This window comes from Ciconia boyciana, chromosome 7 (assembly GCF_034638445.1).
Source record: "Ciconia boyciana chromosome 7, ASM3463844v1, whole genome shotgun sequence".
In the NCBI taxonomy this organism is placed as follows: domain Eukaryota; kingdom Metazoa; phylum Chordata; class Aves; order Ciconiiformes; family Ciconiidae; genus Ciconia; species Ciconia boyciana.
In genome coordinates, this window is record NC_132940.1 from 55,699,597 (window position 1) to 55,718,949 (window position 19,353).

General features: G+C 42.2%; 1 protein-coding gene across 6 annotated transcripts in view; it reads right to left on the reverse strand.

The window, feature by feature from the left end:
* Window positions 1–19,353, reverse strand: part of IQCG (IQ motif containing G) — a 31,956-nt gene that overhangs the window by 11,498 nt on the left and 1,105 nt on the right. For 4 of the 6 annotated variants that reach the window (XM_072867538.1, XM_072867537.1, XM_072867541.1 and 1 more), the window contains exons 2-7: window positions 15,097–15,244; window positions 11,396–11,640; window positions 10,089–10,217; window positions 7,880–7,961; window positions 826–987; window positions 61–135 (exon numbers count right to left, since the gene is read on the reverse strand). In XM_072867538.1, coding sequence (XP_072723639.1) covers window positions 61–135; window positions 826–987; window positions 7,880–7,961; window positions 10,089–10,217; window positions 11,396–11,640; window positions 15,097–15,244 — 841 coding nt within the window. Of the gene's footprint in view, window positions 1–60; window positions 136–825; window positions 988–7,879; window positions 7,962–10,088; window positions 10,218–11,395; window positions 11,662–15,096; window positions 15,245–19,353 lie in introns of all 6 variants that reach the window. The other 2 variants (XM_072867542.1, XM_072867540.1) reach the window with 2 other exon arrangements.

The window sequence follows — 19,353 nt, forward strand, 5'->3', positions numbered from 1 at the left end:
AATCGATGATATGATGTTTATCAGTTGCTATTTTAAGCATTAGCAGACAGTCACACATACCTTATGGTGTTGCCTGAGGAAATTTTCAATCTCCATGTGGACTCGAATCTCCTCATCAGTTTTGCTCCTCAACTTCTGTGATCAGCGCAGACAGAAAACATGAGAGACAATGTTAGTGCATACGTGTGTGCACACATGCTGCTGAAAGCCGAGCTGGTGAGCAAGAGTGCAGGAGCTCTCTGTGTAGTCCACAGACATTTTTCCCAGTGAGAAAATTAACCGAGGCAGTCCTTGCCCCTGAGCCATCCATGAAAAAGGGACAACTAGATCAGACCTTGATCAGACAAAAAAAAAAAAAAGCTTGCAAAAGCAGAACAGTTTTCTAGTCCAGTTCACCTTATGGCCACACAAACAGCTCTATCAGCATTATGTGCTATGGGCAATGCTGGGAGCTCAGGCTGCTTATGTTGCTAAACAGCCTTGTTAACTTTGGGCTGCTTATGTTGCTAAAGAGCCTTGATAACTACACCCTTTGGACATAGTTATGGGTCTGTTTCTCTGACAATGGTACTAGTTTAAGCAGTCCCTCCCTCCAGCCACTGTCTCCTGCAGCCATGCCATCCGTGCTGTTGCTGTTTGCAGGACCATACAGAGAAGCAAAGGAAGAGAGAAAGATTTCTAACCTGGATGAGTTTCCCGATCCAGTTCAAACAGAGGTGTTGGTGACTGTGATGGAGAACAGAAAGGGCATCTGGGGAAAGAGGGAGGACTCTTTCCTTACCAGCTGGAGATGCTTTCCAGTAGGGGCCGTGGGGAAGGGCTTACCTGAATTTCCTTGTCCAGGACATTCTCTGCATTGCTGCACTTCTTCTGGGTTTGGTGGACCTGGAGGTCTGTGCTTTTCTTCATGTAGCAGCTCTCCATGTTCGTTTTGGCCTTCATCTCTTGGAGCTGATCTTTGAGGTAGGCAATCATATTATCTCGGTTCTAGTGGAGGAGAGAGAAGCAGCACAAAAGCAAGCCTGGAGACTGAGGTGAGCTCACTGTTTCTTAATCTCTCCACTCCCTGATAAATTCAGAAGAGACAAGGCTATAGGCATCACACTTTCCCTGAATGTTGCCCCATTTCAGCCTCTACTTCAAAGGGAAGCTACATTTGTAACCCATACAGATGGCAATAAACTCATCAGCGAGGTGTGATTACCTCTGGAGAGGGTGGAGTGATGAACAGAGTGGGACAAGAAGCCAGGCCTTCTGGTCTCTGGTCCAGGAATGGATTCAGGCATGCTTATTATAAGCATGAAAGAAGCCAAATAATTTCACCTGCTTAAAGTTAGGCTTTACTAACCACTTGGATTAGGCCATCTCAGTGAGTGAGCATCTGTAAGAGGATGATAATGCCTCAGCCCCACGTATGCCAAAGTTTGATTTCCTAAAGTATACTCTATTCCTTGGACACATTTTTTTCTAGTTATGCAGCAACTGTATAAACACAACCTTAGGAACAGGTGAAAATCTAATCTTGACTCACTCATATGTTTAAACAGTTCTTTCTTGAAATCTTACCAGGTAGATGGTGCCCGCTTTGTTATAAAAGCATACACCCAGGGTGAGGAAGAAGTGCCAAGGAAAAGCTGGCTATGAGCTCCCAGCCTCTCCCCGTCCCCATGCCTTGTTTTACAATGGAGCTGAGCTTTCCTTGGGGAATTCTGTCCCCAGGAGCTCCCCCATGGGCAAGAATCCTGAGCCAACGTGCCCCATTTGTCCAGCTTTTGGAGTGTGCTCAGGAAGCAAAGTGCATTTGCTTGATTTGGGATTGTTGTTTTCTTTACTCCTTTTTCAGGAATTTCTTTGAGCAACAGATAAAAGTGCATTAATCTGGGGTTGGAACTTGGAAGAACAGCCTGTAAAATAAAAAACTCTAGACTTTTGTATTAAGAGTTAAAAAGGTCATCAAAGCCTCCTGTGCAATTATGCAAGATAATCTTAATGCCTCTGGTTTGGCGCCCGATTGCTCCATTACAGCCTTTCTCTTTGCTTTCCTGCCATGCTATGACAGGTCTGATGTTCATCAGCCTAACCTTGCAGCTGAAGATGAAATACCAAAGTGCTGGCATTTAAATGTTTTGAAGCCGTATCTTGTCTCTGAAGCACCCTCGCATTCCTTAGCTGTGTAAACATGGAAAAATGCCACAGGAAGAAGCCAGCTCAATAGCTCTGTGTTTGAAAGCCTCTGCAGCATGACTCATTTGGAAAAGGTTTCCTTATAAGAAGAGTTTGGAACAGTTAAAAGGAAAATCCTTCCCTCTGCACCCGTTGTAGGACATAGTTAGGAAGAGTAAAGTATATTTACAAGGCTCAGGACAATTAGGGGCCTTGGCTGATGCTGTTCTGTGGGTGAAAAAGTCATGCATTCACATTTTTTTGAAGGTTTCCAACATCAGATACTATTTTATGGCCATATCATCATATGACTGCAGACAGCTACAGACATAACCTGTTTGTGCCCTATTAAGGTTTCTGGTAATGGCCTTTATTTTCCCTGCTATTAAATTTTGGTGGGCATTGGGAGGGGTTGTGTTCCTGGTCAGTAGACATGGGAGGTGACCGTATGACTTTGAGATTGTCTTCCTGTGTCATGATGAAACCATGTCTAAATTGAGGGGCTGGCAGAGAGACTGGGGACATGCTAATGAAAAACACCGATTTTTTGTGGTGCTGAGGCTCAGCAAAGCCAAGCGCTGCTGATGTCGATGTGTTACTGCTATCTGCTAAGGATCTGCAAACAGGTCAGAAAAGAAGGGTTCAGCCTAGGCTACAAAGTACTCAGAGAGGCGGGGCAGTGCATGAACACTTCACTAGGTTATTTTCTTTTTCATTTCATATTTTAATAAAGCAGAGGAAAAAGTGCTTTTGATTCCAGCGCCCCAGGCCCCAGCTGGGACGGAGGCCCATCTGCTCTGTTTGTTTTCTGTGTTGTATGGCATGTTTGTGGTTTGGATTTGGTCTGCGGTGTTGTAAAACATCTTTGTTAGAGGTGGGGAGTCTGGGGGCTTGGCTACATGATCCAAAGCAGACAGAAAGTGAAACACAAAACCCCACGGGTGGTTTACAGCAACGCATTCGCTTGGAGAAGGCAAGCCGGTTGCAGGCATGTGGGCAGCTACTGCAGCCCAGTTGATGGACCTGGTGCTGCAGAACCGGGGCACATTTGGTATTAGGCTGCAGGTAGTAAATGCAGCAGTAGATGCCCACAACCTGTGGGCACCATCTGTGGAGTATGCTGTTCCCTGAACTTCAGGGGCAGGCACAGGGAAAATGAGTTAATATTTATTAATTCTGGTTTATCATAGCAAAGGTCCCAGCCAGGACACGGAGCGCTTTCATAGTTAATGCAATACACCTCTGGGCTGCTTATGTGGGATGACTTCAGTGCTGAATCTGCCAAACCAAAGATGCAAAATCATACCTCATGTGTCCAAAACTATCACAAAACTGGCAGAGACCAGGATCAAACCCCAGGAAGTAGTTGTCGAGAGCCAGTCTGCTTCACAAGCAGGTAAACAAGCTGATTTTCTCTGATCTCTCAGCTCGCAGACATCAGCTCAGAGGCCTGTCTGCTGCTGTTACCCGGTGCCATAGGAGTCTGCCCCACACATGCTGTTTGGCTGCAAAAGCAACTGCGCTTAGCTGGAGAGGGTATGCACACTCCTGTGTTTTCATTTACTTTGATTTATCTCTCTTGCAAGTGCCACCTAGATCTCTCAGCTCTTCCACAGCAATGAGTATTTACAGTCACTTAAAATACAGCTGGTTACAAAAATAGCAAACAGGAGTAAACAGTCTGAGGAATTCCTCCAGCAGTCGGATAAACCTCCTGCCGCCAGCAGCACACCCAGCGCCCGCCATTTGGCAGGCACTCGCAGGGGGCAGGGGAACGGGTGCTGTGCTACGTGCAGGCAGCGAGCATGCCGGCAGAGAGCCCTGCTGCCTGCCTCCTTGCTTCCACACCGAGTGCCTATGAGCTCAACCCTCTCCACTGGCAGCTGCAATATCTCAGCTTGCAAAGCCTGAAGATATGCTTAGATCTACACAGCTGCTGCAGCCTGGACTTGCTCTCCCTGAAAGCACAACATGCAGCCCTACATACACTTCAATAAGGCCGTAGCCCGCATCTCTGTCCCCGCTGCCAGAACATCCCCATGCTGCACACCCCCACGAAATGCCTCAGCCAAAAGGTCAGCAGGCCTGGAAGGTCACCCAGCTTTGACATAACAGCTTCTGCAGCCCTCTGCTAGCTCCCCTCCAATCCCAACAACTGCGGGAGCGAGCTGCGTAAGGGGGAGTTTGCTGGTGGAGGGAGCAGACCTGTTGGCAGCAGCAATGTTTTTGAAAGTCCTGTCCCTCTGGAGCCAGGTTTGGATCTAGTGCACCAGCTCCGGGTCCTGCTGAGCTGCCCTGGGGCTCTGCCAGCAGTGGAATGAAGTCACCCAGGAGCTCAGGACCATCACAAACAATGTGCCTTCTACTGTAATCGCCTGGTGCATTTCTCCAGTAGAAACATGCACCAGTGGGTGTGTATATATGTTTAAAACACTCCCCAGAACACTTCATTGATGCATTTGTCCTCCTGGGAGAGGATAAGGGAGGAAGCATGACGGATTTTAGTCACGCTACTAAAAGCACTACCGAGTGGCACACAGATAACAGCAGAGCTGGGGATGTTATGAGAGCCCACACTGAATAAAAGTTACGGACCTGTTTTCACTGATACCGTGGTGCAACGTCTTGGTTTTCTGTCTGGTAGGTAGCCTGCAATATTACTGCTTGTTATAAAATTATACCATGACTTGCACACATGTATGGCACGAGTATACCACAAAACCTAGAGGACATAAAAAGTCTTTGGGTGAACAGCAATGCAGGAATTCTGAAGTTTACATTTCCTAAATTTTTATGTTAAACTATATAATCCTATACGATATTAACTTGTTTCAAAATCTGTACAGACTGCCACCACTTGTCCAGGAAACAGGAGAAAGTGAGTATTTTTGTACAAGCTAGAAAATGAACACTGCAGCAGCAAACAGAACTCCTGCAGCCAAACTAGAGCTGTCGGTGATGCTCCTGCACAGAGGGGTAAGAGCAAAACCAGACTGATCATTTCAGCTCCATTAGAGACATCAGTGCTTTCCAAGAGGAAAGAAAACAAAATAAATAAGAACATTTAGCATTTGATTTGTGTTCCATTAGAAAAAAAAATGAGCTGAGCAGGCTAATACAGCATTAATTAGCATCTCATTAAGAGGTAGCAAGGCTGAAAATACAAACATACACGCAACATGTGTGAAGCAAAGACCGTGTTTTTCTGGTTTCATGATTAGATTTGCTCACTTTTGTTTTCTCATCCACTAGACTGGAGACAACCATGTAGGCTTTTGTCTACAGGTCTGTGCATTATTATTGTTCAAAGTACTCCAAATTCAGCAAGCTGTATTTTTGTTTTTAATTAGTTGGCAAGGTTGACAAATCATGCAAGTGTCTGTAAAACTGCCTATGGGAAAATCCCATATGAAGCAAATAGAAACTATTCTCCCTTGGGAGACAGAGTGAGACACCATTATTTTTGGCACAGGAGGAAAGCAGTACTTGAAAGTAGTCTTGTCTTTGATTTGTTATCAAAGCTGGAACTATAAGTAAGCCCAGAAAAGGACTTTCAAGCTGGAAATATAAAAACAAAATCTCGGATGAGTGCAGATCCCACTTCATGAGGCAAAAAGCAAGAACTGAATTAGCAGAAGGTACTGAAAGAACACAGAGAAGAGCACAGGAGCTACACACCTTCTTATGACTGCAAGAGGTAGGAGAGGTGCAGGGCAGGACACAGAGAAGTGTCCAGCCTGACTGCACAGTGCCAGGACATTGCTGCTGATGTGAGACCAGATAATTACATCCCCCTATATACCAGTCCCCGGGAAGGCATTAAACCACAACCAGATACATATATTATGTGCACAGACACTGTGAGGTTTGAGGAGCACTACACAGAAGGAGAACTACCTCATCATATTCACTAGCTTGGGGAGTGGGAGAACAGGAGCTTCCCCGGAGCCATCAGAATCTGACTGAGAAGGGACAACGTGGAGAAGCAAACAGACAACATACAGTCTCTGAGCCTGGCAAACTAACCAGCTTATTTCGTTTGACTGCCACACAGATGTCAAGGGACTTCTGGGTTGTCCCACAGGGCCTGGAAATAGGCTCCCATACCATTTCCAGTGGCAGTAAGTAAGTACGTATTGAGGTATACAGTTCCCCTTTTCAGTCCTGGCTCTTACCTCTACATCCTTTAGATGTTCTGTTCAAATTTGTAGGGAAAAAAAGTTCATCCTGCATTTCTCTTTTAGTCCCCACAACTGTTCTTTCTTGGTTTGTCTCCTAACTTGCTAACTTTCCATTTCCTTCAGTGACTCCTCTTCTTTCTCCTCCCTGTTATGTCCAGTTTTTTTCCAGTGTTCTTTTCATCTTGCTACACTTCCCAGTGTACATTATGCATTTCCAGGATCTCCGCTAGTAAATGAGTACTGACCTAAATGAATTTTCCCATCTTGTACATTCCTGCTTTCTTCTCTGCTCTTCTAATATCTCCCCTGGACTTCTGGTGTTTTGTCAGTTATAGATAGCTGCATACGCTACCAGTGCCAATACGTCCTTCATGTTCTTAGAACCGTCCTGTATTTACAATTAAACTTTCCACTGCACATGCATCCACGCTGCCAACACAAAACCTTCATATTCTATAAACTGTATTTCACCAGCATGTAATGGCTTAAAATTCCTCTCTGTAGCCAACTATATCCTGGTTTGATTACTGTCACACTTTTGTCCAAAGACAAAATTCAGTGATAGCGATTCTTTCCTCAGATGCCCTTGCTGTCTTCTTGCTCAGTACTGAACCAAGCGTCAGATTCTTGTTCCTTCTTCCAGTCCTTGTATAGCTCTGAACCTGCCTGTTGTTTGGTTGTTTTCTATCACACAGTCTTTCCTGCCTCAGCAGGGCTAGGCTACGTTTCCATGTTTCTGCACAGAACTGCGTGTGCTTTTGCTCTAAAGCACACATGAGCATCAAGTCTGAGCTGTCTGGTGAGCATCAAAGTGACCAGTGATATGCCATTCAATTGATCTGCACTTGTGTAACAAGTCTGACATGTCCAGAATGGCCCAGATTTACCCTGCATGCACATACTATTTGCATGCTGCAGACAGAAGGGCTGAAGCTTTCCAGAAAGATCAAGTTGACAGTGTATGTGCAATAACATTGATCTGCCCTTGTGTAGGACTCCCATGTTTGGGATTTTCTAATATCTGGAAGCCTAGAAAAATAGATTAAAATAATGTAATTTTCCCCAGACAAAACTGTAAGTAGAAAAATGGCATGCCCCTATGCCAGGTGTCTGTCTTTCTCACACCCTCATTGTCACACTTTCTTCTGTGCCAGGTGTCACGTCTGCATGAGTAAGTATGACAGAACCTTAGATACTTCTATCTGCAGATAATCTCTTTCTTACAGATTGCAGATGTCTGTGCTTTGCCACTCCCAGCAGTGTTTTTGGGATATTCTAATTTGATCATGGTCTCTTATGATTATGAGTATTTTGAGCTCCCATTTGGAAATGATTGGACACTGCTCTTAAAGTCATTAGCAGGCTTATTCAGAATACAAATCTTTATTGCAATTATTCTGCTTCTATATTTCTAAATGATGGATCATTATATATGCCACACATCCTCTCATCTGAGTGATAGTTCCTGGGCAGCAGAGGCAAGCTTGCTAACAAGCTTCCCCCCTGGCGTGATGCCCAGTGCTAAGTGATCTCACCTGAAGTTCTATTTCAGTTTGTTTCTTGACATTTTGCAGCTGTTTCTCGAGTGACTTTATCTCCTTCTTTCCTTCCTCCTCCCTGAAGAAAAATGGGAAAATACAATCACTTGAATATATCAAAAAAGACAAGAGCTGTTTACCTAGAAGGGGAACTTCCCATCTCCCGATACATTGCAGCACCTAGCTGAACACTGCCCCACTTATCCTGCTTACTCAATGAGTTTCTAACAGCTGAACTAAAAGAAGTGCACACAAAAGCTTGTCCTGCTTCTTCACACCAGCAGAAGACAAGCTGCTTCCTGTGGCTGAGTAGCAAAAAAGGCATTCATCTCTTCACTCTGAGCCCTGGGGAGGCAGCACATCTGCAAGTCAGAAACAGAGACTTCTCACCAAAAGCAGTGACTTGGTAAGTAAATCCTGAAAGAAGAGGTGCACAGACTGAGCAAGGAGGATGGGAATGAAAGGGAGAATGAGCCAAAAACCAGGGGATGCTCTTGTTGAAAGCCTGAAGTGGACTTGAGGATGATGCGATTCCTACAGCAGAGTGGAAAGATGTCTATTGTTGAGCCACAGTCTCTGCGTTTCAGGCAAAAATCTCCCTGATTCTGTGCAGAAGCATGCCTAATCAGCAGACAGTGCCAAATTGTGTATGCTTCATTATATGTATGGAGAATGTTTTTTTCATATCAGACCTAAAATCTTTCAAAAAACACTGCCTCAGGTTCCGAGATCCATGAAGGGGTATGAGTGAAGGCCAAAAGCTAGAGAAGTGTTTACCTGTCTAAAACAAAACAGATGCAGTAATATTCTAGGTCTTAGTATCTTATTTCAGTCAGAGTGCTTTTCTAAGTTTTTATGCTTATTATTTGATTTAAAGCCAGTAAATACTACAGTTGGTACCTGAGACTTCGTACGCTATCCCAACCTTACAATCAAACATGCACTTCATTTTCAGAGTCCTTAGCTGGGTGGCTGTGATGAACAAAAGCTCCTGATAAGGAGTTCTAGTCTTACTGCAGACTGCTTTCACACTAGTATGTTGACACAAAACCAGACAAGTATATATTATATCAAAAGACAGATCAAGTTCATTCCATGAGAAGAATGTATAGTAGAACAGACAACATAGTGGCTAGATATGATTGACAGAACGGAATAAAAAGGATTATGTCCTTTCCGATTATAATTTGTCTGCTCCTTTCTACCTTCCAGTATTGGATAGTTATTCCACAAGCAGTTGCTGCTTTCAGTTTTGCTTTCTGTCCCTTCCATGGTTAAACAATAAATCCCTTGGTTTTAGACAGTGGAAGAGTTGGGTTTCATGCTTGAAATCACACATTTCACTGGAAGCTGGGGACTTGCCCCAGAGGCAGATGCCTGAGCCACCACCAAGCTGTTCCAGTAGGTTGGACTCATGACAAATCATGACTTACAGCAGCTTTGCTGTCTACCCTAAATGATGGGCCTGAGCTGCTACACAGAACAAAGTAGCTTTAAAATGGTCAAATACTTCTCTGATAACTGCTATTCTCTCTGACAGGCTTGGGATTGAACCAGAGCTTCCCATACTAAAAAAACTCCAAACCTCTAGTGCACAGAAGTTTGAGCTAAGGAATCACCAGTCTGAGTTGAGACAGTAACGAATCTGTACCCTATAAGATTTGGGACAGAAGAGCATCTGTAACACAGTGGCTGGTGGATTAGTCTTAAATAAGACAACTGGCTCTGTCACCATCTGTGCTAGCCCCTCGCCGCTACTGGGAAAAGGGAGCACATTAGCATATGGGTCAGAGCAGATTCTCCTGGGCATCACATACCCTAAAGACCATATGTTGCTGGCCCTGGTTTGAGCAGATTCTTTGTTGCTCTGCCTTTCACTGGGGACAAGAGTTAAAGATCAAGGAGCTCCTACATCACATTATGTTTTAATTGATATGGGGCAGCATTTGCATTAATGCAGACACTGGTGTCCACCGTGGTCAAAGCTCAGGCAATTCATAGCTCAAATCAGTATCAGAACCATCAGTTATTTCTTTCTGAAGGGGAAAGAAGTGCAGTGTGTAAAGAAGACAGAATAATTAAAGTTGAAAAAGCAGAATCCTTTCTGTATTTTGGGGTGGTTTTTTTTCATTTTTAGCATGTACTGAGAGGGAATGGGCTTTGGCTTTCAGCAGTTAAGCAGGGAAGTACTGAACACAACACTGACCTGATGAGGATGTCATGAAACTTGCTTTTTTTTGCCTTCTCTCTCTCATTAGCTTCTGTTAGGCTATTAAATGTTCCTGATTCCTGTATCTTTTTCATAGTGACTGTAATTACATCACTTGCATACTGCCTGCCAGGAAGAAAGGGAACACAACAATAATTTATAGGTGCTGGTACTACAGTGTCTGGCACCTTTATCCATTATTGTTTACAGCTAAAATGGTAAGGAAATATAAGATCCCATTTCTGTTCTTATGTCCTATCAAACCCAGGAGTGCTTCTCCCATTATATCTGCTTCTTGTACACCTGGAGAACTCTGTATTAGGAGCTGGTTGAAATTTATAATTTAAAAATGCTGCCCTGAATGCTACTCTAGGAAAGAGCAAAGAGGCACAAACATATCCATGCTGTGCCAGACTGTGCTGCCATTAGGAAGAAGGCTGCTGGCCTGCAGTAGTGATGACAGATACGTGGATCTTGGAAAATGAGACCTGAGGATGCAGACAAATGTGTCTATGAAGGGATATGTGGGTGCCAAAACATCCCAGTACAGCCCTAAGCTGATCTTAACAAGTACATGGGCTTGTACAGTTTATTGAATTTCATGGTGCATGTGGTATTTATATTTTAGCTGCATTTTCTTCATTTGTGTTAGGATCTTCTTTAAGCCCTTTGTTGAAATAACATTAAAAGACAGAAGCCAGGATGCAGAAAAATGGGTACTGAATGCTCAGCTCCCCAGTCTGTCTTTTAAACCAAAAGCTGCTGGTATTTCTGCAAATCAAGGCACTGGATTAGGTGCAGGAATAAAATCTATTTAAAAAAAGAAAGAAACTCTTTGGTCTTTATATACATTATCTGTTCTATAAAGGAGAATGGCTGTAGCTGCCATAGAGGCTCTGTGTGCCCTGCAGTAGCACTGAGTTCACAAGACAATGCCCAGATCCCACTTTGCCTGTACATATATGCTAGGGGAACCTGACTCCAGACACCAGAACATCAGCACTGGCTAGTCCCTGGCACAAATTCCACCCAAGCAACCATTATCAACTGGGTAATATTTTGCAACTCCATTCAAAATAAACTGATTGTCATTACTTGGCATCCAGAGGCAAGCAAAGGCCAGAACTAAATGGCCTATAAAACTAGACCCCACTGCTCTCTTTAGAGCTACTCCTTCCAGACCAAGACTGAGGTACACCAGCAGTGAGAGAGTGAGAAGCTTGTATTTTTGCTTTCAAGAGACAGACTGAGAACTTTACAGCTCTGAGCATCCCCCACAGTCATCATATTTGCACTTCACTCACCTGTCAGCCTGAATTTTTCTGAGATTCTCTACAGACAGAGCAGTGTGTTTCATGGCCCTTTTGGAAAGATGATGGGTACTTTTTAGATCTTCCGTTTTCCTCAGCTGCTGCTTGTGTTCGACGCTTTTGAGAGACGTGGAGGTAACTGTTTCCCCACTCCATTGCCTTGCTGACATAAGCTCTTGGCAGTTAATGTCCAGCTCCTTCTGGGTCTCTATGATTTCTTTCATTTCCTGGGTGCCAGTCTAAAAGGGAATAAGAGAGACCTGCTTTCACATTGGGCAGTAGAAGTAAACCCTCTGCAACATTATGTGAGAAGAAGAAAAATTAACAGTTAACTAGAATGAAGCTATACTAAGAGCAGTTGGTAGTGTATGCTACATTCTGCAAAGAGTAGAAGAGCAGAAATATTTATCTTGGTTAGGTTTGAGCACACAATGTAAGCTTATTAAAGTTTATGGGATCAAAAGTCCTAAAGTGACAGGACTAGAAAAGGCCTCAAAAGGTGAATTAATCTGCCCCAAGAGATGATGGTTCAGACTGTGTCATTCCTGACATGTACTTAATGATCTCCAGCAATGGAGGCTATGCACCCTTCTGCCAGTACAGGAGGGTGCACATCAGAGGTGTACATCACAACAATCTTTACCATAAGTGTTTTTCTCCTCAGCTGCAGTTGAGCCCCTGGCTTCTTGTCCTAGTCTCCATAGGCTCAGAGAACAAATCATTCCGTCCTCCTTTGCAGCACCTTTTATGCACTGGAAAACTGTTGGCCTGCTTCCCCTCTGCCTTCTCTCCATCTTAGCCATTTCCCACTGCCTGTCACCACGACCTTTCCGTACAACATTATCGTTATAACAAGAGCTGAGATGTGTGGAAATAAAAGCGATAGACATCAGCTATCTGCTTAGCTCAGTTTTTTGAGAGAGTGACAGCAGAGGAAGTATAACATGAATTCAAAGAAGAAATTCAAAATATTGGCAGCCCTCTTCTACATGGAAAGGTATCTTGTGGCCATATACAAAAAAAGCCCCAGAAAAGCAAAAGCACACTATAAAATCAGCTGAGGCCTTGCTTCGAGGAATTTCTCTGCTTTATGTGCTATGGATAAGAATGCAGGTGTATACACTGGGACATTAAAAGAGAAAATTTTCTTGCTTGCCTACTGGCATCTCTGAACACTTAATAGCAGTACCACTGAAGCCAGCTAACGCAGTCACTGCCAGCCCCATCCTAGTCCATAGCTGCCTACTCCCCACCCTGGCTGCTTGAGGAAATGGATTAGAGAACTCATTGAGTTTAAACATTTTCCAGCAAAAAGGGAAAAAAAAAAATATTTTTAGCAGCACCAGCTCTCAGTCCAGATCCCTCCACAATCACACACACGTTTGTGCCAACACAGCATAGAGGGCAGAGTAAAAATAAGCGGTCAGGGCGGCAACTGTGTCTGCCAGTAGTACTTCCAAGAAGTTACTTGTCAAGCGAGGCTCCGTTAGTGGTCTGCGATGCTGCCGTAGTCCGTGAGGGCATTGCACAGGGGCTGCTTCGTTCTGAGTATCTTGGACATCTCCAGATAGGATGAATCAGCCTCTGGCAGTGCCTAACTCACCACTGACTACAAAAGGAGTCTAGGTGACTACATGCTTAATTTTTGGACAGTTAAATTTACATTAAATGAATTGCATGCAAAGTATACACAGACAAATGAATATTACATAGTTAATTAGAAAAAAAGGGTTTAAATAGTTTGCTGGTGATGGCTGTACTTCAGAAAGGACTAATTTTGGCAGACAAACTGCTTTAATATAATTTAGATTTTATGAATGTTCTGATGTTTTTTAATGTCTGGGAAAGTTCAAGATGGGCTGTAACTGGATTGTCTGTAAACAGTAGGGACTTACACACTAATAATTACCAAATAACTATGTAAGAGCAAGGAGTTTGTAAACTGCATGTGTTACCATCTGTGTAGTCTCCTAGCTGTTTACCTTTTGCTAGTCTTTTGCCCAAAATTCAGCAAATAGAAAGGCTGCCTTCCTCTGGGGGATGCAATGTACAAGAGTCCTCGATTTGGAAAATCAGTGAGGTGCTGGCCAACACTGTGATTAATCCTCTCAAAAATGTCATCAACTGAAATTTAGATGTCAGTCTTTGAAAATGACATTGCTTTGTTTGACTGACAGAGCTCCAGGGTGCTTTGCAAATACAGGTCTTCTACAAATACAATTATAACAGCCAAATGTAAACTGAGAAACGGGGAGGAGAAGCAAATTACAGAGCACAAAAGTTAGCAAGTAGCTTCCCTAAGCTATTTTCTTGTTTCTAAATGGTTTCCTTCTCTATTTGTTTTGGCATCTTTAAGAACACAAGTAGGGTTTATAGTCTGTGAGAAAATTGTGTTTTAAGAAGTGACTTGGTAAAAATGAGCATCTGTGATTGAAGAGAAAAGCTAAGGTGTTTTCTCTATCATTTAAGTGTACCTTTAGTAGGTCTATCAGCCTGAGTCTGTGTGTCTGAAGAACAACTCCTACTGTCCTAGAGAGACACTCTTTCTCTGTGCTTTTGCTGCTGGCACATAAGAGGTTTCCCAGCCGGCCCTGTGAGGGAGAAGGATCCTCTGGAAGCAGGTGAGGCTGGCTCACAGGGCTCTTCCCAGGGGAGGAGTGCCCTCTATTGCACAGTCTAAGCATCGTTCACGCCCTGAAATTCACTGTCACAGCTTCGGCTGCTTTGCAATGGATTTTTTTGAAAAGAAGGTAGTATGGAAAGGAAACACGTAGAAAGCAACATATTGATTTACCTTTCTCTTGCATTCTCAAGTGGTACATTAGACAGAGTGAACAGCACTAGATCTGAAAACTCGGATCCCAGTTTTTATTTCCATCCTGGTCACACACTTTTTTCTTTTTTGCGTTCCTCTTAAAAAAGAGTTTCAACCCTGCTTCAGCTGGAAGCAGCCTGCTATGTCATTTAAAATGTATGACAACAGAACTTAGAACCATTTACCCCTCAGGATGGTCCCATCCTGTTTCCTATGTCTATCAGCTACCAGAAATATCACACCACCTTCCTCCACAGCAACAAACCTCTGCCCGAGCTTTGGGCTGCATTAGGGCTTCTTCTCTGTTCTTTATATCTCTGCCCAAGCCCTCTTAGGTATGATGCTATTAGAAATCAACTAATTAATAACGGTCATTGAGAATGGGTAGTTACTAATATATTTTGAAGTGGAATCTTTCTTAATTAATTGTTTGTGGGAACTAAAGGAACTTTATCATGGACTTAGAGAGGAACAGAATTACCCTGGCTTTGAGTACTTTCAAATATCCTATTCATTTGTATTTTTAAAATAGCAGTGTATCTACGTAAGAACCTAGATATGTTTTGCTTCCTTTTCCCTAATCCTTTGCTTGTCATCTAACCACCGAGATTTTAAAATTATAAGCCCAGGAACCTCATCTTGGGTCAGTAGGGTCCTTTGCACAAAGTCTTGACAAAGGCTTCTCAATGATGCTGCAGTATAAATATTAAAATTGGTCATCATCCATGCACTTTTATTGTGTTTCTTCACCCAAGGGTCATGGAGCACTTAGCAGAAAAAATATCTGAGTTGATTTTTAAAAAATGCTGGTAGAAGACATAAAACCAAGACAAGAAAAAAGAGATATTTTTTTTTAAGCAGGGAGGATAGAGGCACATACATGGCTGAGGTCTGGCTTGCCCTCATGTGAAACCGGCATGATATATCCAAGAATTGAGAGTTGATCGACACAATTCTCCAGCACAGCAGTGAACAGCAGAGCTTCCAGATGAGTTAATTTTTCCATTTCTTTAGTCTCTGTATTCTTGCTAAGAGGAACAAAGACCAAAGATACCAATGAGAAAGACGCTATGGTGTTAGTAACGTTAGTAACAGTAGTTTAAACTAAAGGTAGACCTGAAATAGCCTTATATGCAGCCTTTTGTATACTTCCCTAGCTTTGTTTATAGCCTTTCATACACTGTTTATAAGAGGAGCCATGTTCTGCTAATGGCTGCATGCAGGGACAGCGGGAATGTTTAGCTTTCACAAAACAAAGTAGGTCCTGGTCCCTCCTACAGTAGATCTGGGTAGATAGGCTGAGAAGGGAATGGATATGGAAGGCACAGACTGGGTGATGTGGCCTCACCATTCAGTTCAAGGGGGAGCCATGTTTCATGACAGACTTTGTTCTTTGGGAAACAAAGGAATGAAGGTGCCTTTTTAAAAGGAAAAAAAAATAAATCCACATGTCTTATAAAATCTCAGACAGTGAACCTTTGTGCTGTAATCACTCCTCGTTATTACTGTGTAGCCTTAACATTTTTGTGATCCCAATCCCCTCAGCAGGAACTCTTGCCACCTTAAGATGTTGAAAGTCAAACAAGAAACAATATCTAGACTAAGTAAACTATCTTTAACAGTCTCTGTTTTTTTATTCTAAATTGCATTTCAAATGTGAAACTGCTCTGATACACAATTAAGCAACCCTTTGCCTTGCTTACAGATGGAATATTGTGAAAGTGCATCTAGGGAACGGTGGAAATTCACTATTAATCGAAGTGAAATTGGTCCATTTAGAAAAATGTATAAGAAAACACTTGCATAACAATGGAGAAATTCTCTGAGATTTTTAATGTTTTGGTAAACCATTAAACAATCCCTCCAAACCCTATATTCACAAAAGAGGTATTCTTGTATAACACCTAGCACAACTGGAGTCTGAGATGACTGAGATCCTGAATGCCATTGCAATGGCAGCATTAACATCCACTAACAAAATCTTCATTTGGCACTATACCTACAACTGGATTTGTGCCATCTGTAAAACCCTTGAATAAACATATTCTAGGTCTGCAGAATATTACAGTCCAATCTGTAAGCATGCCAAGGAAATACATCAGACAATGCCTGCTAGCATGATTAACTGGGTAAGACATGGCCACGTTCTGTGGAAATTAAAGAGGTTTAGATGCAGTTATGCTCTAGATCACTGGAAATCAGTGATTGTTCATAAACAACTTTACAAGTGTTTAAAAAAATGCATACTTACTGTGACCTCTCTGAAACTGTTACCATTTGTCATTGTCCTTTTTTGTTGCTTTTGTTGAAGAAAATATAGTAATTTACAATTGGAACATGAAATTAATTTCACTTGGGCAGAAAATATGGGTCACTTTTCAGTGCAGGTTTAGTAGGTGTTTATTAGTATCATAATAGGTAAATGGAACAAAAATAACTTAGATTTTATATATTTGTTTCTTGATGTCCCTGTCTCTTGCAGTAAGTTGTTTAATGCAACATGTAATGAAATGTACCGTCCTTTGTAACAGGACACAGCTCTCCTCCTCTCCTTGTGCATAAGACTACAACTAGAAAGCCTGGTGTGTGAGTGGCAGTCTTTTTCATGACAGCTATGTGTATAGTCAACAAGACTGGAATATTGCTCCTTTCAGCCTAGACCCTTTTCTTCGATTAACTGAATAATATCTCAGAATGCAAGACTACCAGGTGCACAGTCTTGCATTAAGGATTTTCACAAGAATTTCTGCTATGAGGTCGGGAGCACAGGGTGGAAGAGAGGGTTCGGGGGGTGGCATGACTCCAATGTTATGAACCATGAATAATGCGAAGTGCTATGATGTAGCAGGACCGGTATTTTCAGCAGATATAAAGAAGTATTAGTGCCGCCACATAAGGCATCGGTAAACCTCAGATAAGGCATGGTGCATGTTTCTAGTCGTTTGTGTTAAAAAACATGCACAGGTACAGAAGATGGCTAGTGGGGTGATGATGGGAATAGAAATTCTGTTTTACAAGAGGTTAAAAGAATTGAGGACTGTGACTACTGCCTGCAAATACATATGAAGAGTAGATACCAGGGAGAAACAGAGCTATTTAAGTCAAAGGATAATACTGGTCCAGGATCAAAGAAGTGTAATTTCCCCTAAGCCAGGCAATTATGATGAGGTTTCTAACTTCTGGATGGATGAAGATATGGAACAGCCTTCCAGACAAGATAATGGTAAAGGCACCCTAAATCATTTCATGAAGAAGCCTGCTTAAATCATGGCAGGAAAAGATAACAGCAAAGGAGTAATTCTGAAAATTATCAATACGTTTACTATCCTTCTTCTACTATTTATACTGACTTACCTAATTAATCCCACTGTTCAGGGCTTTTGATGGTCACCTATGACTAAGAAGGAACTGATTTCCTCCCTTTACTTCTGAGACTTTTTCTCTCCTGTCTTTTAATTATAAAAAAACATTGCTACAGCTTGAGATAGGAATCTGATAATATCATTAACAAATAAATAACTAATAATCTATGTAATAAACTAAAAGCATCGCTTTTGCTTTCTTTTCAAACTTGGAATCAGTGATAGAAGTGGAGATGCACAAATTTTTACATGGAGAAAGTCAGACGATATCTCTTTCCAGTCAACAGGCACTAATAAAATACTTTTAAAATGTTTTACTCATTTTTATCTTTTTAAAAAATCTATGATCCATATTTTGAGTCTAAACAACATGAGAATAATCTATTACATGTGGAGTCCTAATGCTAAAAATATGGTGAAAAAAGATTTGTTGTGGGAGAGCTGTGACAGATGATTACAACAGCATTCTTGAAAGAAGAAATAACACTTGCAGCTCTCATAGGAAAAAGTTACTTATTTGGAAACAAAGGAGGTTGCAATAGCTTTTCCTCCATCCCATCAGCAGCTTCTGTCCAAGAGAGCATTAACTCAAGATATTAATACGTTTTAAGAAAGCTCACAGCTGGAATGTTTCTCTAAAGCCTGCTAGTTTGCTCCTCCTATAGATCCCCTCTTATAATCATATACTCACTCAGCAGATGCATGTGCCAAGCCAGTACCCTCTGTGCTTATGTTGACTTGGAAGCGAGAAGGAAACCACTGTCTGGGGCATGAAGAAACACCATGAATAGCAAGCTGCTCTCCCTGGATTAGGGAGAGCATTAACACAGTGCCCACAGACCATCCTGATTCAGCCATTGGCATCAACCTTAATCACTGCACTTTGCTCAACTCCTTCATTAAACTCTCTAATAAAAAAAAAGAGGTATGTGAAGGATTCAGCTTCCCCCAAGAGTTTAGGTTGACATTCTTTCCCTGCTGATCTAAAGGGAAAGAAAAACATATCGAGAAATAATTTTTAAAACAACTGTATAAAAGGTCTGGCCTCCTGTTCCTTTGGGGATTGCAACTCCCTCTGCTGTGTGAGAGTCCTGGATGCACATTTCTCCCATCCTGCTGCCTGATAAACTAAAATGGCTTCAAAGGCAACATTTTTTTGCAGCATTCCTTTTAGTCAATTAAGGAGATACCGATGAATTCCAGTGAGAAAATTCAAAGCTGAGAATGTCACAACTCTTTTAGCTCTGTTTTGCAAATGATTGGCAAAGAGAGATTCTAAATATCCACAGTGGCAGTGGCTGGGCCATAAATTAGAAACACCTTAGTTTTTACCAAAAAAAGGTCTCTTAGGCAAGCAAAATAGTTGTGTCCCTACAAAACTCTGCCTACCACTACACATGTGAGAACATAAGTTGCTCATTTGAAAAAAAATTATATGTATATAAAAGAAAAGAAACCTTGAAAAGCTGAAGTAATCTTGGTTTTGGCTTAAAGATGCAATTTAGGTTTCATCCTGACTGTAGAGAAAGACTTTCCGCTCCTGCTCTCTGAGGCTGTACTGGTGAGAACCCAGGAGAACCGAGTGCAGGAATGAAAGATGTGGTGCTACTTTTAGCTGTATGTCCCATATGGGACTAAATCTGTATGGGACAGGAAAAGATAAGATTTAGGGAGCATTTATTGGCTGTGGCTTCTCTACTGCTGGAAAACAGTGTTTTGATAGATAGTTTATTCTCCTCAAAGCAGGGATTGTGTCCTTTCTCTGAGCAGAGGTT